Source organism: Gymnodraco acuticeps, unplaced genomic scaffold (genome assembly GCF_902827175.1).
Source record: "Gymnodraco acuticeps unplaced genomic scaffold, fGymAcu1.1, whole genome shotgun sequence".
Lineage (NCBI taxonomy): Eukaryota > Metazoa > Chordata > Actinopteri > Perciformes > Bathydraconidae > Gymnodraco > Gymnodraco acuticeps.
Window position 1 is genome coordinate 335,985 of NW_022990118.1, and position 25,688 is coordinate 361,672.

The 25,688-nt window shown below is 42.0% G+C and overlaps 1 protein-coding gene across 1 annotated transcript in view; it reads left to right on the top strand.

The window, feature by feature from the left end:
• Positions 1-2,579: 2,579 nt before the first annotated feature.
• LOC117546361 (epidermal retinol dehydrogenase 2-like) overlaps positions 2,580-25,688 on the top strand; it is a 71,335-nt gene continuing 48,226 nt past the window's right edge. Inside the window, exons 1-4 of the mRNA XM_034216571.1 lie at positions 2,580-2,875; positions 6,039-6,366; positions 18,500-18,631; positions 19,170-19,269. Coding sequence (XP_034072462.1) covers positions 6,046-6,366; positions 18,500-18,631; positions 19,170-19,269 — 553 coding nt within the window. The 5' untranslated portion in view covers positions 2,580-2,875; positions 6,039-6,045. The remainder of the gene's footprint in view (positions 2,876-6,038; positions 6,367-18,499; positions 18,632-19,169; positions 19,270-25,688) is intronic.

A 25,688-nucleotide genomic window follows, 5' to 3' on the forward strand; every position in this document is an offset into this window, starting at 1 on the left:
TCTCTGCTAAGTTCAGCAACACACTTACTTGGTCTCTGTAGCTAAAAGCAGCTACCATTCAGCTAATAACACATTCAGCTTTTTCTGCATTTTCAGCTAAATTCAGCCACAAATGTTCACACTTTACAGCATTTGCACGCATTTTCAGCAGGAGATGCATTTTCTAGTTATAATTATTATTGGAGTCCCTGAAAATAATTCTGCTATATCATTTTCTTCATTTGAGGATTAGATATCTGTTTATTTACTCAACGGTTTGTGCAATTCACCTTTTTTTTACTAGGATCCAGGGTAGTTTTAGCATATGTTACACATTGCACCTTTACAATGCATGTGCTTTTGCCAATTTAGGTATTCAGAAAAGTGATGTTCCTACCAATAATAACATCCAGCAATCTGTGTTTACAGGCTAAACTGTAGCTCCCTCTCACACTCACAATGCCTAATGTTTTCATATAAATGTGACAGTAACTCCATGAATATAAAGAAATGCATGAATGCTTATTTAGGTAACCAAGGGGTTAAAACACAGCAAGACAATAGGCAAATTCATTGTAGTCCAAAGTATTAAGGCCCGACCACACAGGCTGATTTCAGTTTCCTACAATCATATCATTTGTTTAGGCTGTTGGCCGGTTATCTAAACTAAGCATCTGATCAAAAGTCATGGCAGAACAAACTAGTCCACTCACTCACATTCACTGACAGACATATTACAGACCTATCGCTGAACATCCCTGTGACACACGCAACTATAAGCACTTTGAATGTTCAATAATAATGAACCATGGGAAGATTTATTGACCAATTTATATTATTGATAGAAAACAACGGTTTTGCCTGCTGATTCTTTTTTTAAATTTATGTTTTTGTTCATGCTCAGCCTCATGGAAAATGAGGGCCCCTCTCAAACAAAGTGACAGCCACGTTTTGAGGGAAACTAAATGTCTTCACACACAAAGCCTTAAGTATATGTTTGTACCGCCTGGCTGGCATTGGGATCACTGGTGTTGCACTCTCCTGGTTCTCATCATACCTGCCTTGAGGACATCAGGAACTGGATGAGCAGGAACTCAACAGTAGCAAAACTGAGGCCCTGCTCATCGGCTCCAAATCCCCCCTCACCAAGTCACATAACATCCCAGCACCAAACATCACCATCGACGGCTTCCCCATACCATTCGCTGCCCATGAAAAACCTCGGTGTAATTCTGGACGGCTCCCTCTCATTCGCACCACACATAAAAAACATCACCCGTACCGCCTTCTTTCATCTTCGGAACATCTCCAGACTCCGCTCATCTCTGTCCCAGCACTGAAATCCTGGTCCACTCATTCGTCACATCCCGGATTGATTACTGCAATGCACTTCTGACTGGCCTTCCCATCAAGCTCCTCAATAGACTGCAAATAATCCAGAACTCTGCTGCCCGGATCATCACCCGCACCAACTCATCCGACCACATCACCCCCATTCTCACTCAGCCACACTGGCTTCCTGTACGCTACCGTATTGACTACAAAAACCTTCTACTCATTTATAAAGCTCTCCATAACCTTGCCCCATCTACATCACTGACCTCCTTCAGGAGTATACCCCCTCCCGCACCCCCCGCTCTTTGTCCGTAGGACTTCTCACCGTCCCAAGCTCTCGCCTCAAAACCATGGGTGCTCGAGCTTTCAGCTGCTCGGCTCCCAGACTCTGGAACTCCCTGCCACTACACATCCGACAGTCTGATTCCATAACAACATTCAAAACCCAACTCAAAACCCACCTGTTCAAACTGGCATTTTCTTTATAAACTGTACCCTGTGTCCTTTTGTGTCTTTTTGTAGTCCATTTCCTGTTGTTTGTCTTGTCTTACCCCGGCTGATACTTCACTAAATCCACTGTTTTAATTGTTCCCTATATTGCCCCTATGCCCTGTAAGGTGTCCTTGGGTGTTATGAAAGGCGCCCCCAAAATAAATGTATTATTATTATTATTTGGCCAGAGAAAGATTCAGCTATATGAATGCACAATACAAACTGTGAGACAACAATCATTAACTTCCTCGTGGGAACATTTCTTATGAAATGGAAAATTAAACTAAACAAAAAACAGGTTGATAAGCTAAAAACATTGTATTAGTGTAAATTAACACAGGCATCCTGCATCATGCAATTATTTGTACGTGCTTGTTTTTTACTTTATTTAGTTTGTTCATAAATTAATATTACTTATTCACTTTTAATTGACAATTCTATATTTCAAATGTCAGGTTATTCAGTAAAGTTAAATAATTTTGTTAAAAAAATAATACACTATTGAGGTTTCTCTTTTACTCTTGTTTGCTAATTCATGACGTAACACACTGTGTGTTATTGAAGTTAGATATGTAAGTGTCCTTTGGGCACCAGGAAAAGCGCTATATATAAATAACATGTATTATTATTATTATTAAATTAACATTTAGCAGGAATAAAATAAAAAGTATTGTCGCACTTCAAGCCCCAGAACACCTTGCGGGGACGAGGAGACGCTACGGGCGGGGATTGGCTGACAGTCACATGGCACATCCGGCTCACCGCGTCATTGGTCGGCGGTGAGGAGGCTGCTGTGTGATGTGAACGGCGCTAAGTGCTTTGTTTTTAACTCCAGAAGCTACAGACAGGGCTGATACCCTCCCAGGAAGTATATCGACCCGAGCTCCACCACATCCAGGCACGGTGCGCGGCCCCGCGAGCTGTTTTTTTTATCAACTTTACCCTGATAACGTTAAGGCACGTTTGAGTAGTTTGTGTAACGGAAGCCTGTGCGGTGTGCAAAGTCTCACTTATTTACCTCCCGCGGAGCCCTGCACAACTCTCGCTAACGGTAGCTCACAGCATAACGGTAAGTTAGACGCTCCTGTCAATTAAACGCTTTATCAAGCTCTGTCCTATCTGCCACTTTTCGCTTTCTTTACAAAAAGTCGCTATTTGTCTTTAGTTTATCGCTCAGTGATAACTAGTATTGTATTTGAAAGGAAAGTGTACTATCCGTGTTAGGCAACCCTTCAGAACACACAGCGCATGATTTTGACAATCCAGTGTCTTAATTCGCACGCGATATTATTCCACACACAAAAAACTTGCAAATAGCTAAAGCTTATGCTGAAGTGATTCATTGATAACCAGGTTGCACTTGACTTGAGTATTACAATTATTTGCTACTTTTTACTTCTACTCCACTACAGTTCAGAGGTACATGGTGTACTTCTACTCCACTACATGTATTTAATACCTTTAGTTACTTCACAGATGTGGATGAATGATGTGAAATCTAATCAAGTGTTGAATCAGACTTTAGTTCCACCTGGAGTAAATTCACCAGCTACCCTGCAGTATACAAAGTCATTCAGACTAGCTGCACCTTTACCAGCTTTGAGAACACTTTCATGATCAATCATTATAAAACATATATATATTATATATAAGATAAGATAAGATAGTACTTTATTGATCCCAATTTGGGAAATTGTTTTTGTTGCAGCAGCATAAAAGACAAGGCATTTTACAATAAAACAAAACTACAAATAAACAAGAATATAAATAAAATATACATGTTGAAATAGAAATGTACATGTCGATATTATATATACAAATATATATATTCTGAAATGGACCAATCTGCAAAATGACTGCTTTTACTTTTGGTACTTTAACTATATTTTGATCCTAATACTTTTCTACTTGTACTTGAGTAACATTTTGAATGCAGGACTTTTACTTGTAGGAGAGTATTCCTACACTCTACTGTACTTGTACTTGTACTCAAGTTCAAGATCTGAGTACTTCTTCCACCACTGAGTGGTTACAGTATACCAAACAGACAATTTTTGTTGAGATGAATTTTAGTTTCATTCATCTTAAAAGTGAAACAATACATTATCCATCATTTAGATTTGAATTTGAATATAAATTATTTGTAAAAAGCATGCAAATAATTAAATCTTGTGCTAAAGTGATATGTATACGTAGATTAGCATAACAACAATTCCAAACGTGCACCTCCAGTTAGTTAAAAAGTAAATGTCTTACTCATTTTAAATAATAGCTGTCCTCATTGACCCTTAGAGACACACATAGACCGTCTTTTGTACCTCACATTCAACAGTTTAAAGTGTACAAGTGCTTAAAACAGGATGGTTATAAATGAGGACTATTCCCAGGCTCTATTTTGTGTCATTCCAATTGATGTTTAAGTGAAAAACATGCCGGTTTCTAGTGTTTCTTTTCATCTACAGCAGGGGTGTCAAACTCATCGTGGGCCACATTAACATCATGGTTGCACTCAAAGGGCCGGTTGTAACTATATAAATATATATAAAATAATGATTACAATAATTACATTATTGCCTCTGAATTGGATTATTATCGGATAGTATAATAACATAGTAATTAACTACGTCTGAAAGCAGAAGTCCAGGGCAAAAAATTGCAAGTCTCTTCAGTGCGCATGTCACAAAACGAGATGCATTGTGGGACATGTCGTTTATGGGCAACCTGCTTCTGTAAAGTGGCATGTAACCGTATAATAAACTTATTATATTCTTTGCAAGCTCTTGCAGGGCCACATCAAATGGAGTCTCGGGCCAGATTTGGCCCCCGGGCCTTGAGTTTGACACCCCTGATCTACAGTATGTAAATATGGGTTCAGGTAATCATTATCAACAGCAATGTTTGGATTGTCATTTGTTTTTTTTTCAGATTTGGTGCTAGATTTAAGCATTGTTGACTATTTAAGAATGAATTTAGATTGTAAAAAATGCCCCTTTAGGACACGCAAGGACACAGTTTCCCATGTGAGACCCACATGTGGCCGATCTATTGATCCATTCAGGGTGAGCGCACTCACAGGTTCTGGCAAGTGGGGTAAAATATATGGGCTCGTGTTTCTACAATGCTCAGATAATGCCAGCTTTTGGAAACCAACCCTTTTAACTCTTCTCATTTTACTTTAAATGTTGCCTAATTCTGTGTAGTACACACGTGCTTGCCTACCTCAAACTTCCTGTGAAAACCACACAGACCAGAGATCTTTGTCTGTATGTGCCACAACTCACAACAGGGCAGTTTCTCTGCTGCAAAACAGACATATTGATCTCTAACAAAAAAGCCCAGGAGTCAAACTGTTATTGATTCAGAGAGAAAAGTGAACATTAAAGATCCCATGTCATGGCCATTTCTACTGATCATAATTCCATTGTTGAGGTCTACTGGAATAGATTTACAATGTTCCAAACTCACATTGGTTTCTCATACAGCATCTCTGTATAGTGTATTCACTCTCTGTCCTACACGGCTTGTTGGAGCTCCTGCCCCCCCCTCCCTCCCTATGAGCCCACTGTGCTCTGATTGGTCAGCTCGCCCACTCTCTTCTGATGAGTCCACCCCCGTTACAGCGGAACATCAGAGATTATGTGTTACAATGGCGTTTGTTAGCAACCAGGAAATGACACCAGCAATGACAAACAGATGAGAATGCTGCGTGGGGTCTGGGTGCCGTGTTGGGGGGACGTTGCAGGGCTCGCTGCTGTGAGGCTCGAGGAGCGGACGGTGTGAGCTGGGTTACTGGTTTCCTGGTTGCTGCGTGGGGTCTGCGAGACAGCGAGACACCGCAGAGCTCAGCCTGAGCACACACTGTGTGTGTGTGTGTGTGTGTGTGTGTGTGTGTGTGTGCGGAGCTCCGTGGATTGGTCCATGTGGACGTAGTTACGTCAATATGCCCCGGAAGATAAAAATGGAAAAATAAAAATGTCCAACGAGGCGTTCTGGGGCAGCATAGACACGTCTTTTCTGTGTTAGTTGTACTCCCTACAGGGTGTACGTTGAGGGTTTGTGACTCTGCAGACCGTTTACATGCAGAAAAAGCTACATAACACACAAGGGGACGGGTAATAACCAGAAAAGCATGACATGGGACCTTTAACGTAATGCAAATATCTAAACCTTGGACTTGGGTTTAGCCTGCTATCTCATTATGTAATGCATGTTCTCTGTATTTTCCTTCTTAGATCCATCATGAATTTCATCCTGGAAACCCTCCAAGTCCTCCTGATGTCCATCTGGTACAATCTGGAGGCCTTCGTCCACCTGTTTGTGCCCAGGAAGAGGAAGAACATAGAAGGAGAGGTGGTCCTGATCTCTGGGGCGGGCAGTGGGATCGGTCGCCTCATGGCTCAGGAGTTTGCGGCTCTCAACACTGTGCTGGTGTTGTGGGATATTAACCAGGAGGGGATGAAGGAAACGGCCAGGCTGGCTAAAGAGAGCGGAGCCAGCAGAGTGCACTACTATGTGTGTGACTGCAGCAACAAGAACGAGGTTTACAGAGTGGCAGACCAGGTAAGGTTCCTGAAGACTATTGTATTTACACTGGAAGTCGGGGTCGGAACTGGGAATAAGTCACACCCCAGTTCCAGTAGCAGTCATCTCGGGTTACCCATTGTTAGCAATATCATTTCATAAATACTTTATTTTATGAATACAAACGTCATAGCAGTTGTAGCTGACATCCTCGTGGTTTCATCTTCTTATTACAGACACATGCATCTCCTAACATTCGGTCTATATGCTGTAAAATGTATTATCTCTTGGATTTACACACGGCATCTATTGCACGTCTGTCCGTCCTGGGAGAGGGATCCCTCCTCTGTTGCTCTCCCTGAGGTTTCTCCCATTTTCCCTTTAAACTGTGGGTTTTCTCCGGAATTTTTTCCTTGTACGATGTGAGGGTCTAAGGACAGAGGGTCTATTTGATTTGATAGCAACATATCCACAGATAAAGCAGAATGGGGCCTCTTTTAAGTAGACAAGTTGTTAAAAAGGGAGGACATACTACAGTAGGTAACAATAAATATTAGGGGTGTAACGGTATACGTATTCGTACCGAAAATATTCGGTACACGTGTGTACCGAACGAATATAACGAATATAACGTTAAACGTAAAAAATTGAGAACGTGAACAACTTCTTGGAAGTAATCTCAGGTGCTAGGTCGCAGCATTCAGAGTAATTTGCTCACATTGGGTTCAACGCGTCATAGAGCGACCAAGTCATTTCATTGGACGAGAGGCATACTATGAGAGCTGGTCACAGGGATGCGTTCAAATGTAGTCAGTCATTTGAGGAACTGTCGAAATGGCGAACGCAGATCAAGTTGAGCTCGAAAATCCTCCAGCATCATTGAAGTCTCCGGTTTGGGAACATTTTGGTTTCTCAGTTACGTACAAGGATGACGGACAAAGACAGGTGGACCGAACCAAAGCTGCTTGTCGGCATTGTTCAACTACAATTGGTTACGCGGCTGGCAATACATCAAACTTGCACACTCATTTGAAAAGGCATCACCCGAACGTGAATATCACCGGTACCAAAAGAAAAAAGACTGAAGTGCAAACCCAACTCCCACTAGCATTTAAACCTCCACCACTCGCAGAGAGTTCAGACCGAGCCAAAGCTATTACAAACACCAAATATCCTTATGTTGCCATGTTAGCAAAGCGCTACCTGGCTGTATCTGCTACCTCTGTCCCTAGAGAGAGGGTGTTCTCCACAGCAGGAGACATTGTTAGTGCCAGCAGATCTGCCCTTTCGGCAAGCAATGTGGACAAGTTCATCTTTCTTTAAACAACATGAAAATACAATGAGAAGCAAGTCCTAATGTCAAGCTGGCTGCTTAGGTACTAGTACAGTTCAAATACAGATTATTTCAGTTCATCGAAAAGCTGCACCTTAATGTTTATTTTATTATATTTTGTATTTATTCGAGTGAATACATTATTCACAGTTTAATAATAATTAAAACCCCCAAAAAACATTTTATGTTTTGTGATAATTTTTTCTGCTGTACCGAAAACGTACCGAACCGAACCGTGTGCCCGTGACCTAAAAACCGAGGTACGTACCAAACCGAAATGTTTGTGAACCGTTACCCCTACTAAATATTCTAATGATGAAGCAGAAAGCATACTCTGCTATGAGACACACACACACACACACACACACACACACACACACACACACACACACACACACACACACACACACACACACACACACACACACACACACACACACACACACACACACACACAGTGGTGGGAGCTTACAACATCAATAAGTCTGCTGTGTTGATCAATAACACATTACTGGCTGTCATCATCCTGCTCCCTCATAATGTCCACCCTGTCTTCTTCTTGGCCAGCGTTGAAACTTGTCGGTGCTGGTAGCCATAGGCGTCATTTAAACTGGGGACGCACAAATAATTGTACACTTTTATTTGCACAAGAGAACATTTACAATCTCAAGGGCTGTTTTTGGTAACCCCATAGGTGCAATTTGGACCTGTGCCATGTTTAATACTAGTTATAATTGGAAAGAGAATAGTAAAGCTATTGTTACTCTCGCTTTGCAGCTGCGTAACACAGTTTCTGCACTAGTTGTCAAAACATGTATTCAAGGTTCAAGGCTTTTATTGGTCATACGTACATAGCTACAGTGTAGTTATGACAATGCAAATCTTAGGTCCCAGGCTGCTCCAACAGTGCAACACAATAAAACAGAACAAATAGTGCAAGTAAATAGTCAATACAAAAAGAAAAATAGTGAAATAGTGAAATAAGAGTTTATACAAGTTATTGGAATATGATATGTTAGATAAATCATTTCTAAGTAGCAGCCAGTTTAATGTTATGGATGTTGTTTCAAAGTTCAGGTGTTTAACAGTCTTATGGCCTGTGGGATGAAACTGTCCCTGAGTCTGGTGGTTTTAGTCCGGATGCTGCGGTACCACCTGCCAGACGGCAGCAGACTGAACAGTTTGTGGCTGGGGTGATGGGGGGTCATTTATAATCCTGAGGGCTTTCTTCCTGAGCCGCTGGGAGTGAAGGTCCTCCATGGAGGGCAGCTCCGTCCTGGTGATGTGCTGTGCAGTTTTCACAGTGTGCAGCTGCCGTACCAGGCCGTGATGCAGCCAGTCAGGATCCTCTATATGGAGCACCTGTAGAAGGTCAGGATCCTCTCTATGGTGCACCTGTAGAAGGTCAGGATCCTCTCTATGGAGCACCTGTAGAAGATCAGGATGCTCTCTATGGTGCACCTGTAGAAGGTCAGGATCCTCTCTATGGAGCACCTGTAGAAGGTCAGGATCCTCTCTATGGTGCACCTGTAGAAGATCAGGATGCTCTCTATGGTGCACCTGTAGAAGGTCAGGATCCTCTCTATGGAGCACCTGTAGAAGGTCAGGATGCTCTCTATGGTGCACCTGTAGAAGATCAGGATGCTCTCTATGGTGCACCTGTAGAAGGTGAGGATCCTCTCTATGGTGCACCTGTAGAAGGTCAGGATGCTCTCTATGGAGCACCTGTAGAAGGTCAGGATCCTCTCTATGGTGCACCTGTAGAAGGTCAGGATCCTCTCTATGGAGCACCTGTAGAAGGTCAGGATCTCTCTATGGAGCACCTGTAGAAGGTCAGGATGCCTCTCTATGGAGCACCTGTAGAAGTCAGGATCCTCTCTATGGTGCACCTGTAGAAGGTCAGGATCCTCTCTATGGAGGACCTGTAGAAGGTCAGGATGCTCTCTATGGAGCACCTGTAGAAGGTCAGGATACTCTCTATGGAGCACCTGTAGAAGGTCAGGATACTCTCTATGGAGCACCTGTAGAAGGTCAGGATCCTCTCTATGGTGCACCTGTAGAAGGTCAGGATCCTCTCTATGGAGCACCTGTAGAAGGTCAGGATGCTCTCTATGGAGCACCTGTAGAAGGTCAGGATGCTCTCTATGGTGCATCTGTAGAAGGTCAGGATGCTCTCTATGGAGCACCTGTAGAAGGTCAGGATCCTCTCTATGGAGCACCTGTAGAAGGTCAGGATCCTCTCTATGGAGCACCTGTAGAAGTTGCAGAGTATCCTGGAGTCCATGTTGAACCTCCTCAGCCTGCAGAGGAAGAAGAGCCGCTGTCGAGCTCTTTTGGTGATGGTGTTAGTGTGGTGAGTCCATGACGTCACGTCGTGTCACGTTACTTGAATTGAGCCGTCCCTTAAAGATACTATCTCTTTACGTTAGTGATGGGAATTCCGGCTCTTTTTAGTGAGCCGGATCATTTGACTCGGCTCACTAAGAAGAGCCACCTCGTTCTGCTCCCAAACGGCTCTTCATTTGACCACAGTTCACGCGCGTGCTCCACCGTTCATCGCGTCCGAATCGTGCACGTTCTGTGTTGTCCTGTGGCAGGCACAGTCGGTCCAAGATACGAAAAGCTGAAAAGAGGCCGATGTCGGGGAAACAATCTTCAATACTCCGAAAATAATCCTACCAGGCTCCTTTGCCCCTCCAACAGAGAGATGTCCTTGTCCTTTTCGTCATTTGAGCGATAACAACGCTTTTGTTTTTGGACGACAAATGCTGGTAGCTTTTGTAAAACCTGGCTAGACAGGTATTATATATTCCCTTATTACATGCTAACCACTGCAGTGGGTTTACATGTGGGAATGTGTCTGGGAGTAATCCGTAGCTCATCTGCAATGAGCTCATCTCTCTTATTTCATAATGATTTCCAAGCAGCTGTTTAAAGTGACTCTGTAGTCTGGCATTCTCACCATATTGCCCCTCTCACTCCACTTCATCATTGTCCTCCACTATGCTTTCCACATCATGTTACCTAGATGAATGGCAAAAACTAAGATTAACTACTTAGCTACTATTAGTCTAGCAACCCAATCCAATTAGCAACAAGGCTATGGAATATGCATTGTTGTTGCTTCAAGTTAGCTAACACCTGTTAGTTATAATAAACCCATTTTAACCTATGGCGTCAGGCTCCTACTCCCCTGTTGTTTTCTCACATGTGTGAGTGTGTGTCTTTAAACTAGGGCAGGGATGAGTGTTGTGTAAACATTCAGTGTTTTGACTAAGGCTGCAGTTACACGTAGACGAAACGGGTCGTATCCGCTACAGTTCTCTATCATATAGACCAGGGGTTTTCAAAGTGTGGGAAGGTGAGACTCCCCTCAGAGAACATAAGAACAGCCGCGCCCCCCCCCCCCTCCCAATTATTATTATTATTATTATTATTATTATTATTGTTGTTGTTGTTATTGCTATAATGCAGGGGTATTATTATCCAGTGGAATGCCCTTACCTACTGGCCTAGTTAAATCAAAGTGGTTACTTTTCTTTGGCTGGGCAGTGTAGTTTTACACACCGTCTTATTTGACTTTCTCAGGACTTAAAACAGTTTTTTGGGGGCAGACCCCCACAAAGAAAAACATTTTTTTACACGTACGGTCATCATCTTAATAGTTTTGTATGCTTATTGAGTCATCCGTGAGCAGAGCATCAAGTTGGCATGCCTATAACAGCTGAATGCAGCGATTACCATCTTGCTCAGCAAAACGCCTCACAAACTTATTAAGCTCTAAAGCTTTAGTGTGTTTTGATCAGTGGCGAGCCTTGACTTTTATACCTAGGCCCTCTGACCCCCCCCTTGACGAAAAAAAAGAAGAGATATTACGTCACAGCGTATACTTCAGCGGAATATCAAAACAGCGGCCCGGGGTGCAAAACGCATCAATGACAGCGACCCTCTACCACACAAAACAACACCATTTATATAAACACCTATCATGACAAGCTCCCTTACAGCCAAGTAACAATTACAAATGAATGAAGTCGGCACGGCAGCCCACATTGAAAATGACTTAGGCCTACCTTTGATGATCAAATCACTTAAACACAAAGTCCATCCTCCTGTCCTTTTGGATGAAGCACTTGATGGCGGGTCATGCAGCTGATCCTTTGCCACTCCAGTTTATCATTGGAACTCAATCTTGAAAATGACTCGGTTAATAATTTTGCAAACGATGTCATCACTATCACTGAAGTGAGCCATCATGAACGAACTTATGCTAATCATAAATCTATCGATCAGAAATCTATCGATTAGATTTATGGTTCGAAAACAATAAAAGTAGGATAGACATGTGGATATTATCCGGCTGAACACAACGTGCATTTATCTAACAGGTTCGTTTTCCACAGACCTTATTTGCAAAATCCCATGGAGAAATCCCATTGAGTGGCGAAGTCCCTCCCCTTCCAGTGGACCTCCATGGGACCTTATTTCGAAAAATGATGTATTGAAGTCAATGGAGAGAGAAAGATTATCTTTCGATCCCGTTTGAATTGTGCCACGAATTACACATATGATGTTTGTCAATTTAAAAGATCATTTTGCCAGTCAAAAAAATTAAAATGTGTCGTAAAACTGTGTAACACGCTCAATGAATCTCTGGTCTCGCAGAACAACACACGTCACCAAGATGGCCGTCACTACTGTCTTGTCAACAAAACGATTGACTACCCTCACGATCTCCACAATGAAACACGTCCAGAAGAATGTCATGCAAAGCTGCCTGCCTGCCTGCCTTCCTTTGATTCTCTCTGAACTGCCTGGTCTTTTTAATGTTTAATGTCAACCATTTGTGCAGATAGCATGAAGTAGGAAAGTTCGGCGATCGCCGATGCTAGCGTTAGCATTTCTCCCCCGGGCTTAAATTGTGTATTATAGAATGATCACACCGGTGTGACAGTACTCTTCAAAGGGTTCACGAAATATGACTAATACTCTTACTGTTTAACATTTTGGGTTACTTAATGTTACTTCATATTAAGGCTAATAAAAATGACAAGGCTGTAATGCTAACTAACGTGCTATCTACTAGCTAAGTAGCTAACTTGATCCAGCCACTCCTGGTCCTTTCATCAGACGGGAAGCGAAAGAACGAGCAAGACCCATTGCTGGTAAGATAACAACCTGGTACTAAGCACACAGGCATCTTGTTAAAGTTATCTTATCTTAGCCAGCGCCATATAGATAGATTATATTTATATGACGCTGATCTTAGCTATCTCTTAGTGGAGGAAAACAATTGTGACATCACTTACGCGACTCTGGGATTTGTAGTCTTTCTAGTTGCGTATTTTTCATAGTCTTATATTTCAACAGTTTTACGACAAACTGACTTTTTTGACATGGAAATTATTTTTTAAGATTGACAAACATCATATGTGTAATTCGTGGCACAATTCAAACGGGATTGAAAGACAAGTTTTCTCTCTCCATTGACATCAATACATTATTTTTACGAAATAAGGTCCCATGGACCGGAAGTAGATGGGCGTGACTTTGCCACTCTATTGCTTTCTGTCAAGGGAATCCGAGCGCAGCTTTCTTCCGGGTTTTAGGACGCGTCACTGCACCACCACTGCATAGACTTCACAGCGGGCGGAACTGATTGGTTAATTGTACTGTCATTTGACATTACTCTCTCGTTGAGTTACTATAGCTGGCCCTCTGTGAATGTAGAGAGGGACCAACAAGCTCTCCCGTCTTCACAGTAACTCGCAGAGACGGCATTTAATCCTTCACATTCCAACAGAAACTGAACAGGCAGATTCGAAGGATTTATTTATTTGGAAATCTTATTTTAAATACAATTAAATAGTTATTTTGGTAAAACTAATGAAAAATGTAACAAAAAAAAAATATTACATTTTTTTTGTTTTTTTTACGTTTTCAAATATTATTTTTTAGAATATCTTAGGCCCTCACATAGGGCCTAGAGAGCCCTGACGGCTCGCCACTGGTTTTGATTCAATGCTGAGTACAGCCAAACTTGACAGTCTGTGCTCTGTCATTGTAGACCGCAAATACCGCCAATCACATTTCCTCGCTCGCGCCAGGGCCGGGGGAGGGGTTACAAGGCTCGCGTCTTGTGCTGCATTCACTTGCACTCGGACATTTGGGATTTAATCTCATAAATGTCCGATGAGCCACAACTTTTCTTTAAAAATAAAGATGCCAACTGGGTGGCAGCTGGGGTGGCAAGGCTATTTTTAGGGTGACAGTTGCCACCCCATGCCACCCCGGTAGATCCGCCCCTGCTTGACCGGTACTTGCTTTTGATCAAAGTCAATGCGGAAAACCCGCACTCACACAGGTAGGTGGAGGTGAAGGGAATGAGCACTTTTACAGCCTTTTTGGCGAGGTGGGGCAACTTGGTCTTCACAGACAGCCAAAAGTGTGCAAGTGACGTTTTCTGCAAAAAATACTGACGGGCTGTCAGGAGAAGGGGAGGAAAAGAGAGACTCCGTATATTATTCTTATATTATTATATAGAGTCATTATTCATTTGTTTTAAAGCTCAATAAATAACAAAGAACACCTTTGACCGGCACTTTTATAATTTTGTCCGGAAGATTTATACTTTAACGGACACGTTGACCGGCGGAAAAATATTCTAACGGAAACTGCCGCACGGTTCCCTCGTCCCTTGGAAGAGGCGGAGAGGTGGGTGTTTTTCATCTGCTGGTGGACTACCGGGGAGATTTACAGCGGGAGCACACACTTGCCTCTGGGAGGGAGCCAGAGCCCTGGCCCCTGCCTCTCTCCCCACCTCTGCTGCTAAATCCACCGCGGAGAATAAACAGATGGGCAACCATGCATGCATGAATTGGCAGCTTACTTTGGTAGCATCTTCATTCTGTAAAATACATGGGTCTTTTATGGAAACGCAGTCAAAAAAAGTATGTTCATGTGTATGCTCTCAGTACTTGGGCCTCCTTTTGAACGAATGACTGCATCAATGCGGCGTGGCATGGAGGCGATCAGCCTGTGGCACTGCTGAGGTGTGATGGAAGCCCAGGTTGTTTTGTCTACATTACATTACATGTTACGTGCACCACATGCCTCCCTGGCAGCTCGTCTGCATTGTTGGGTCTTGTGTCTCTCATCTTCCTCTTGACAATACGCCATAGATTCTCTTTAGCAGTGGTTCTCAACCTGTGGTACCCGGCCCCGCGGGGCTGGGCGCACCACCGGCCCGTCTCGCCTGCACCGTCGGGGAGGTGGAGCGTGAGCGCCTGCGATAGGACCCGAAAGATGGTGAACTATGCCTGGGCAGGGCGAAGCCAGAGGAAACTCTGGTGGAGGCCCGTAGCAGTCCTGACGTGCAAATCGGTAAACTCGGTCCGGGTCAGAGAAGGCTGTGACTGAGGTCAAAAGCTGAAAAGCACACACTTAATTGTCCTTAATTGTTTTTTTACTTTGCCACCACAGAAATGGCAATAGCAAACATCAGCAGACTGAAGATGAGCTATTAGCCCTTAGGCTCATCTGCTCCTGGAGGCTTTCATTATTGTTGTGGAACTGAATTCCCAATAGGACATTTTTCTGTTACAATGTAGGTTGTTGCAGGAGGCCTACATTCAAACTTTGGTATAGGAAATGACATGTGTGTACAGTTGTCATTTGTTGTGTGAGAATAAGTTATTATTTGGTTCTTTATATTCTCACTTGTGGTGAGAGAGAGAGAGGGACTGCCCTTTGTACATGTAGCTGTGGCTGACAATAAATAATGTTATTATGAATAAATATGCCTCCGAGTCCTGCATAGACTGTATTTTAACATTGGTCATATGGTGGTACTTGGAGAGCCAACTATTTTCTCAGGTGGTACTTGGTGTAAAAAGGTTGAGAACCACTGCTCTATAGGGTTCAGGTCAGGAAAGTTTGCTGGCCAATCAAGCACAGTAATTCCATGGTCGCTAAGCCAGGTCTTAGTACTGTTGGCAGTGTGGGCAGGTGCCAATCCTGCTGGAAAATGAAATCAGCATCTCCATAAAGCTTGTCAGAAGAAGGAAGCATGAAGTGCTCTAAAATGTCCTGGTAGATGGCTGCGTTAACTTTGGACTTGAGAAAACACAGTGGACCAACAGCAGCAGGTGACATGGCTCCCCAAATCATCACTGACTGTGGAGACTTCACACTGGACTCAGAGTTTTCGTTAGCCGGTAATTACCGGACTTTGACTGGTAAAATATGCTGAAGACCGGCAAATCTAAATCTCTCCGGTCAAAATTATTTCCCCTTAGCACAATACCGCATCGGTTGCGCCACTTATGTGACAGACAAGAATAGTATGTGACAGACGTTGTCTCTGGTTCAGGAGTGGCTGGACACGAGGAATGCGACAGTTAGCCCATGTCCTGGATACGTCTGTGCGTGGTGGCTTTTGATGTACTGACTCCAGCCTCAGTCCACTCCTTGTGAAGCTCCCCCAAATGTTTTAATGGCCTTTGCTTGACAATCCTCTCAAGGCTGTGGTTATCCCTGTTGCTTGTGCACCTTTTCCTACCACACTTTTTCCTTCCTCTCAACTTTCTATGAATATGCTTGGATACAGCACACTGTGAACAGCCAGCTTCTTTAGCAATGACCTTTTGAGGCTTACCCTCCTTGTGGAGGGCGTCAATGACTGTCTTCTGGACAACTGTCAAGTCAGCAGTCTTCCCCATGATTGTGAAGCCCACTGAACCAGATTGAGAGACCATTTAAAGGCTCAGGAAACCTTCGCAGGTGGTTTGAGTTCATTAGCTGATTAGAGTGTGACGCCGTGAGTCTACAATATTGAACTTTTTCACAAGATTCAAATTTTCTGTGATACTGATTTTGGGGTTTTCATTAGCTGCAAGCCATAATCATTAAGATTAAAAACAAATAAAGCCTTGAAATATTTCACTTTGTGTGTAATGAATCCATACAATATATGAGTTTCACTTTTTGAATTGAATTAATGAAATCAATTACATTTTCCACGATATTCAAATGTATTGAGATGCACCTGTATAACACCCTACACAGGAAAGGAAAACTCAAAGAGCATAATATGGCTAAACAAGTATTGTTGTAACATATAATAGTGTATCATCAACTTGGTAATGGACCTGACAAGATGTATTTGGATGGAAATATCTACTAAGTAGCCCGGGAACTTTGTGCAATGTATAAATGGCCATTATGGGCTCTCTTTTCCCCAAGCTAGCAAGTGGACCAGCTATGCCCATGTGCCTCCACTCTTTCAAAAGACAATATCATGTCCACCTTAAAATTCAGCCCACCTTGAGCTGTTGAGACATTGCTCCAAAGCAGGAAGCAATGTTGTAACTCAGGATAATTAATAGAACATCTGGATTGGCTTAATAAGAATAATGTATCTGAGCTGTAGGGAGACATGAAAACCAGTGCTTTATATAATAGAACTAACAACAGAAACACTGACAACACAGCACCTATTCACCAGATGATAATTTAATAAATTCACAATGATTAAGTCAAACATTTAGCAAGACAGAAAACTAATAAAGTTATTCCTCAGCACACCACATGTCTTTATCTGTCAGGTGTAAAATACCTTGTCAGTGTCAAGCAGACACCTCTTCTCACCACTTTGTGAAGTAGTAACTGCTGGGGTCAGGAGAAGAGCTAATCTTAGATCAGGCTACAAGTCAGAGACAAAGCCATTGTTAGAATGACAGACGTCAGCAGAGGCAGGTCCTGTCAGCTGCCACTAACTTCATGTTAGCTCTGTGACTCACTGGAGAACACATCAAAATGTATTGGTTAAAATCCTCTCTGCAGCTTGTGATGAGCAACGAGTAGCATCACAGTTTCCGAATAACCTTTCATTCATATCATTAAAATAGTAAGGTCATTATCAATTATATAGCTGCTGTTTAGCATGGATTATTAGCCAGCTGCTGTTTAGCATGGATTATTAGTATTTGGCTGCTTCTTGTCGTAGATTGTTAGTCTGGTAGCTAGCTGTTGAACATAAAACCGTTTTTTTAAGTGACATTAAGCCCAAACTAGCTAAATTGAGAAAATATGAAAATAGTTTTTTTGATTAGAATGGGAACAGGAGACCACATTTTACGGCGGCAGTGGCTCAGACTGTAGGGACTTGGCCTTTGAACCGAATGGTTCCTGGTTCACGTCCTGATCGTACAAGGTACCAGGCTGGTACCTGATGAGGCACGGAACCCCCAACTGCTCTGGGCGCAGGCACACAGCCAGTGCCAGCTTCAGATGTGTTCAGGCAGCCAGCCCCTCACTCTCCCTCTCCTGTCCTGCATGTGGTTCTGTGTGCTCATGTATATCAACCAGTGTGTTTAATGTGAGTGGTAAAAGTAATTTCTCCTGGGATTAATAAGGTATATCTTCATCTTTATTAAAGTTGTAAAGTATGTTTCTCTTTGTCAGGTCTTGGTATTTAGGTTGCGAAGTTTTGGAATACAAAATATTCAAGGGACAACTCAGAGTACAAATGGTAGTAAGCATGTCTTTAATCAGTAGAATTAATCATGGAAACATGTTCTCCTTGTAAAGGGTCTGTGTCCCCACATTTTGAGAACCGTGATGTAAACAATGTCATTCCTGGAATGGTGATTTACTCAGGGTCTCAACAGCCTTTTGCCTGGTAATATTACGAGACAAATGTATCATATCTGGAATTTCTTTATGCATGGGACTGAATTTCCCCTCTGGGATTAATACAAATTAATTTTAATATTAATCCTAATCTTTGAAAGTATATTTTTACAAAATAGGATCACTGACCTACTTTGCTGCATGCAGGTGAAGCGGGAGGTGGGAGACGTCAGCATTCTGGTGAACAATGCTGGGATTGTGACGGGGAAGAAGTTCATGGATGCTCCTGATTCCCTGATTGAGAAGACGATGGAGGTCAACACCATGGCTCACTTCTGGGTCAGTCAGACACAACATACACACACAGTTTACCTCTGGGTCCAAATTATTTCTTACAGAGACTTAACCTGATTGATGATGAAGAGACAGATCAGTCAATATTGTAGAGATATATTAATTTTTTTAATCATTTAGCATTTCTTTCTAATAATGTTCTAAATGTAGGCAGGGCAAGGAACTCCAACACAATATACTATACAATTACATTTGATTGAATCATCAATACATTTCAGAAAGATTAAATCCAGTTAAGCGTTAAAGTTTGTTCCACTCATTTGTTTCTTCCACGACTACATATCACATAACTGAAATTCTAGAGTTAGGTCATGTGACTTCAATAAGCACATTTCCTCTCTTCATGAAGACCCAAAGATCCAGTTAAAAGTTCAACGTTGAAGCATTGAATTGAATTTTGATTTATCAAAAATACTCCTGTATTTAAGTGATGTACTGTGAAAGTCAATTGTCCTCTGAGCTCTACAATCAAACCCTGTTCAGGTCTCTATATCATGCTTCATTTGTGTCTCTCTCTGCTCAGACCTACAAGGCCTTCCTTCCCGCCATGATTGCCAACAATCACGGCCATCTTGTCAGCATTGCTAGTTCTGCTGGACTCATATCCTGCAATGGATTGGCAGGTATGGATGTTTCTGATTTCCCCATTGTTACATTGAAATGATCCATCCTTAACATTATCCAGTTCCATTCTTTCTTTGTCTAGTTGGCGGGGTGTTTAGGCTCGACCCTTTTCAACTCTTACGTTCTCATTTTGCAACTCAAAGGTTTACTAGAAACATTTTCTGACAAAATGTGACGGCTTAAAAGTTCACTTGATTCGTATTTGATCAGTGCTGATCAAATACGAATCAAGTGAACTTTTAAGTGCTGAAACACTCACAATTTGATGGGACTTCACAGCAGTGACATTGCTTCAGGGAGTGTGAGAATAGTTGTATCTAGAACTAGATAAATACTTGGGACTGGGTGAGAAAGCTTCAGATGTGTTCAGGCAGGAGCTGTGTCACTTTTATTGCTGCAGCGAATGTCTTTGTCAATTCTCCTGCCGTAACTTCCAATAAATATTCTGTGTCTGACTTCCACTTGCTTCTCAATGAAACGTCAAACCTATTTACGTATTTTGTGCTGCATCCTGTAATTAAAGTGTAGACAGTATGATGTTTTTAAGTTAATGTTCCAGATCTGTAAAAACGTCACTCCTAGAGTGAACCGTCTATCAACATCTTTACATTGACTTTACATGTAAAGCGACGAGCGAAATATTGCATCTCATCCAGTATGAACACCTCTTAAAACTGCTTCTGTGTCTGTAGTGGTTTTAACAAGCACAGTTGTAGTTTGTTTATCATCTGTTATCTTTTTATTATAGATGTAGTACTAGTCACCATGAACTTTGTCTTAGTCCAAAGATAGATAAGTGATTGTCCCAACTCCAGGGCTGTGTTGGAAGTAATAAAGTAATCATAAATGACAAAACAGTAATTAAGTTCCATTCAGGTTACTTAATCTGCTCATAGTTCAAAAAGGTAATTCACAGTGTGAACATATAACAACATGAATATTGTTCTGGGCCCTAGCAGTGCTTAGGTCTTTTTTTAAATGTATTTTCTTTAAGGCAGAATTACATTTATAGAAGAAACAACAACACCAGATAGAGTGTGCGACAACTCTTTTATGAAATAACTGAGTGCATACTTTTATTGCACGGACTGGGTCAAGTTCTGGCCCTTATATTTGTATCATGTGGCCAGGTGTCACACATTGCACCTTTTTTTTTAAATGTGAAGGTGTCACATTTTCATTTAATTACAGATAATCTGTGATATTTTGTATAATTTCAACACCAGGGAGTTTATATCTAAATGCCAGACCCTGAACGTTGGTGGTGTTTAAACACATTTGATTATCAGATTATTTTCAGTGCAGCTGTTGTTGGGGATTTGGAGGGATAACTGGTCCGCTTTTCAAATCTCCGCGCGTTCCTATGAAGCTGGTTATAATACAGGAAGGAATCCATATCTACAAAGTAACCGTTAACAATAATCTACTTTAATGGCAATATGACAATGCAATACAATCATTACAATACAACATGATATATTACAGTTATATTGCAATGCTTAAGGAGTAATGCCGGCTTACTCCTGCTCTAGTCCGCATACTGCAGAGCTACTTTCACCCGAGCGCAGCATGTGAAGAAGAGGCCGAACGCCAGGGATCCACCGGATATATACCAGAGTAAGAAGGAGGGGTTTGGTGTTAGGTCAGCTGGTCATCTTTTCAGGTCATCTCATTGGGAGACGCAACGCAGCAGGAAACGCAGCAGGAAACCAAACAGGCTCACTTTACAACAAAAGGTCTCAAGGCCTGCATACCTACACCTCCCCCACAGAGCCATAAAACCCTGTTTACTCCAACCAGCCCAGAATGTTTATAGCCATTTGTAGTCCTTACATTTATGAAAGGATAAAACAGAGAAATCAATATAAAACACAAACACAGGTATTGTTTGAACAGTATTCACTTAACTGCTACTGTTGATAACCACCAGAGAAACCCAAGGGACCTCTCTTAACATCACAAACACTGCAGCTAGATCTAAGTTGAATGCAAATCAGGACATGCTCTCACCTTCCCCCATCTTCCTTTGTCCTCAAAAACACATGTCAACAGGCCCCAAATGCAGCTCACAGTTTTACCCAAATTATTCCCATTTTAAGCTTACCCATAGTTTGCTAACATGAATAAATACAAATATAACTCTACAAATCCCCCTTTTTATCTCCTTCTCCAGAGATAAACTCAGACAAGGCATTTTGAAATATACCCACGGTCATTCTTTTCTACTGTGTCCGTAAATCCATCCGAAGCTGGTATTCAGAGTACTTGAAACCTTCATGGAGACAGAACACCACTTTCCATGGCAGTGAAGGAACCATGAGGGGGTAGCTGAGTGCTAGAATCATCAGCCCCCCCCCCCCGAGGAATAGCCCACAAGGACAGCTAATAGGGAGGGGGAGATGCAGCTTTCCCTTCACGGGTAGAACTGATCAGAGCAAAGTAGACTCCTCTGCTGCGCCGTCCCCCAATCCGCTGACGGCAGCTTCTGGGCTGCCTGCTAGAGAGATGTCTTCCTCCTCCTCGTCCTCCGGCCCGCTGATGGCGGCTTCCGGGTCGATGCTGTAGAGATGTCTCCAGGGTCCTCCTTCTCCGGCCCGCTGATGATGCCTCCCGGGTCGTCTGCTGTAAGGATGTCTCCAGGGTCCTGCTCCTCCAGTCTGCTGCTTCCGAGTAGTCCACGTCTGCCAGGGCCACGTCCGTCCTGATGTCGTCCCCTGGTCCTAGCAGGTGGTTTCCCCGCCGCACACTGGCTCCCGTGGTACGAGCTGTCCCCCTTTTCTCCCAGGCAGACGGCATAAGAGGTCCGCTGGGTCACTCGGTCGGGGTCGGAGAGCCTGGGGTTGAGCCACTTTGTCCTCGTGCTTCTCGGGTCCCCCTTTTGGCGCCGGTGACCTGTGTGGAGAAATCTGATACAACTCCCTCAAGCCTACGCTCAGCTGTTTTGACCCACTTGGAGCCTGTTGGTGGGGTGTCTTGAAACAACAGCCGTCTGTGAACAGGTTTTCTAAATTAATTGTAGACCTCCTATCTGCCAGTGCAGCTTCAGAATCTTAATACTTGGACTGTGCCAACTAAATAAGAACCTCAACATCTTTAGGTAAACTAAATAACATATTTCAATAGCTCTGAATTTCTGACAAACATCTGTGTTTATTTTTAAATGAGATCCTATTTAAAATCCAAATCTAATATGAACTGCTAATGTTTCTGGTAAAGAAACACACTAATGTTATGGATTCAAAAACAACCAAAATCACGATGCTAACAAAGTGAATGATTTCCTGGTGATACTGCTTCTACCTGTCAGTGCTTAGATATTATCACGCTGAAAAAATGAATACAGAATTCCAACAAACTGTCATCAAATGTCTTTCTATTCTAAATTTAGATGAAATGTATATCCCCATAATGACCTAAATAATAAAGTATATGGCTTTTACTTCTTTACCAGGCTAGTTACAGGATGTTGTCTAAATTAAATTCTGTCTCATTACATTACTATGTTTTAGCTTTAACTGTAATATGTTCTTTCTACATTTCAAACCTCAGTTACTCTAATGTCTGTTAAAATATTACAAAATTGTTTAACCATCACAGGTCAACTTCTTCGGTTTCACAGTAGCCCCTTGGCCACTGCTTCTTTGTTACCTGTTATAATTCAAATCAATATTTAGAAACATCTCAACATTCATCAAACAGTATCTTATCCCCAGATATGGAGCAGGTTAATTACATTCAATGCTCAATCCTTAAAAGAAAAATGTAAATTGTGAATTTTACAGCCATGTTGAGATTTATACATTATACTCACTCCCCCCTTTTACACATGAAATAATGTGTAACAAAAGCCTGTAATGGGAGGGGAACAAAAACTGTCAGGTAATTGGTTAGGGACATAACGAACATTATTATCATTATTTCCACAGTGAACACTTCAGTGAAAAGAAGTGTTCCTCTCCGTCCTTCAGGCCTAAAAGAAACAGAATCTTCAGATTGTAGTTTTACATTTGCAAACCGCCAACTCATGTGAGAGGAAAATATCACATGTGCGGTTTCCTCTTTTTGTGGAATTTTTAGGAAACCTCTCGTTTCCCTTGGAGCTCCAAAATAATATGTTAGTCCAAAAACATGCTTGGTTAGTTATTGTTTTAGAATCATGCAGTTACACTGATCACATGCCGGCATACATTCACACTCACACTGTCTGGTTGTCATGTCAAGTTTGGTCAGGTTCACCCCAGAGTCAGTCATCCACAGTGCCTTGTCAAGTTACACTGTCGGTCAGGGTCAAAGGTCAGTTGGTCTCCGTCTTTTTTGGCCATGTGTCGTGCTCTGCAGAGACTTTGACATTTCAGCATAGGCCAGTATCCTTTGTCTACAAAAATATGTCACGATTTCAACTATAATTTTCAAGATGATTCTCACTTGTCATTGGGACTTCTGCCTCCCACTTTTCCTGAAACTTGGTACAAAACTCACTTCCTTCGAGTACCACTACTAATTAAAATGTCTAATGATCTATTTCAGAAACTTGTGTACAATAACTATTATCTTGAGTCAAAACATTACTAGGATCTGTGTCGCTCTGCATTTCATAGCTCATTATAATTCTGGTCTACTTAAAAAACGATGTTAAACTCTTTAGCAGTGTGTGGAACCTTGGGTGTCCGAACATGCAACAATTACTCCCTCCTTTATCAAGGATTTAAAACCGAAGTCTGGTAATAACTATGCCACAATGGTGAAATCAACACTTTAGATTGGAATTTAATATGTGGCTTGGCACTAGCCATTAATACAAACAAAGATTTGTCCTATAGAGTGGTTCCTAAAACTATCCTTTTAATGGTGATCAATATTGTAACAAATGAGACCGCTACTTTATTCACACGTGAATAAAAATGTCTTAAAGAATGAATTGTTAACATGATGAAAATATTGAAGAATATGGTTCTACTCTGTCAGTGTGTTTTAGGATGATTATCATTTTACTTTAATAGTTTCCTCTTTACTGCTATTTTTAATTTATCAAATGATTAATAAATCTTTCTGTCTTTCTGTCTTTATGAAGTTAATTCAAGTTATTTAAATGTGCGTTTCGTGAATAAGTGTGTTTATGTGTAACTCACTCATTCCCGTTCTCCTTTCCTCCTCCCCTGGTTTTCTCAAGCCGTGACCCCGGCCTCCTCACTTCTAATCGACCATGCCAACTCCTCTGATTCTGTCTTCTCTTCAGTCCATCAGCTGTTGAATCCATCCGCTGTAACTTTTGTAGGCAGCCATTGGCCCAGTCACATCTGCAGCCCCATCATGCCACTGTTGTTGCACTCCTCCTTTACAGTCTCTCTGCTGTTTTTATGGAGGGCGGATTCTGCTCTCATGTCTATTGTGCCAAATCTCGCGGCGCAGTTTGGAACTTCATGTCCTGTTTGAGGGACCGATGAGAGTTTGCCTCTTTGTCAGCATGCTGGTTTGGTTCTGGATGCCACAGGTGGAGATAGTTCTGGCTGCAGTCTTGATGTAGTCTTGTTGTTGTTGTTGGTTCAGCTCTGGTTCTCTGTCTGTACGATGGAGAAGGAGGAGTCTCCTGTTTGGTTAGGTCTCGTTGTCTGCTTGGAGGGTCGGGATCAAAGCCTTTCTAACTCAGAGGGGGAGTCCAGGTCCCGGTACACATTACCTATAAGAAGTCTAGCACACTGATGTTAAATAAATCCAACCCTTTCCACTCTGTCTCTTTCTAATCATACTATCTGTCTTAGTTGTTAAATGCCATCTAAACAACATAATTAATGTCTACTTATGATATTACAAAAACTCACTCCAAAAATTGTTTCATCCATTGTTACATATTTACCCAACACAACTCTGAAATACTTACATGTTTCCAGCATCACATATTCCACACACTATGAAAGAACATCTCCATATCTTCTCTCATTTTAAATCCCACTGTTACTTCGAACAATAGTAAACCTGCAGAGCACACCAATCGGATCACAGTAATGAAATTTGAATCAAGTGTAGGCCTATGTCTTCTTTCTGAACATTTATTTATATAGTCTACATTTGCAAACAGTTCGAGTGTAAAATGTGTTTTGCACAATGTATTTACACTCTACAGATTCTTGAGTTTACTCATCTCCTGGTGCTGTCGTTGTAAAAAATGTTCAATCCCTTATTGTTTTGTACCAGTTTACCAAACAATACCGGCCAGCAATGTAATGATTAAACTCTAAGCTCGCATAAGTTTCAAGGGTGTGATACCCCCTCTCAGCCACTAGATGGCAGCAGCAGAAGTTTCAAGGGTGTGATACCCCCTTTCAGCCACTAGATGGCAGCAGCAGAAGTTTCCAGACAAAGGGAAACGCTCTACCTTGGTTTAATATATAACAGACCTCTGGCTTTAAGCTTTTAGCAT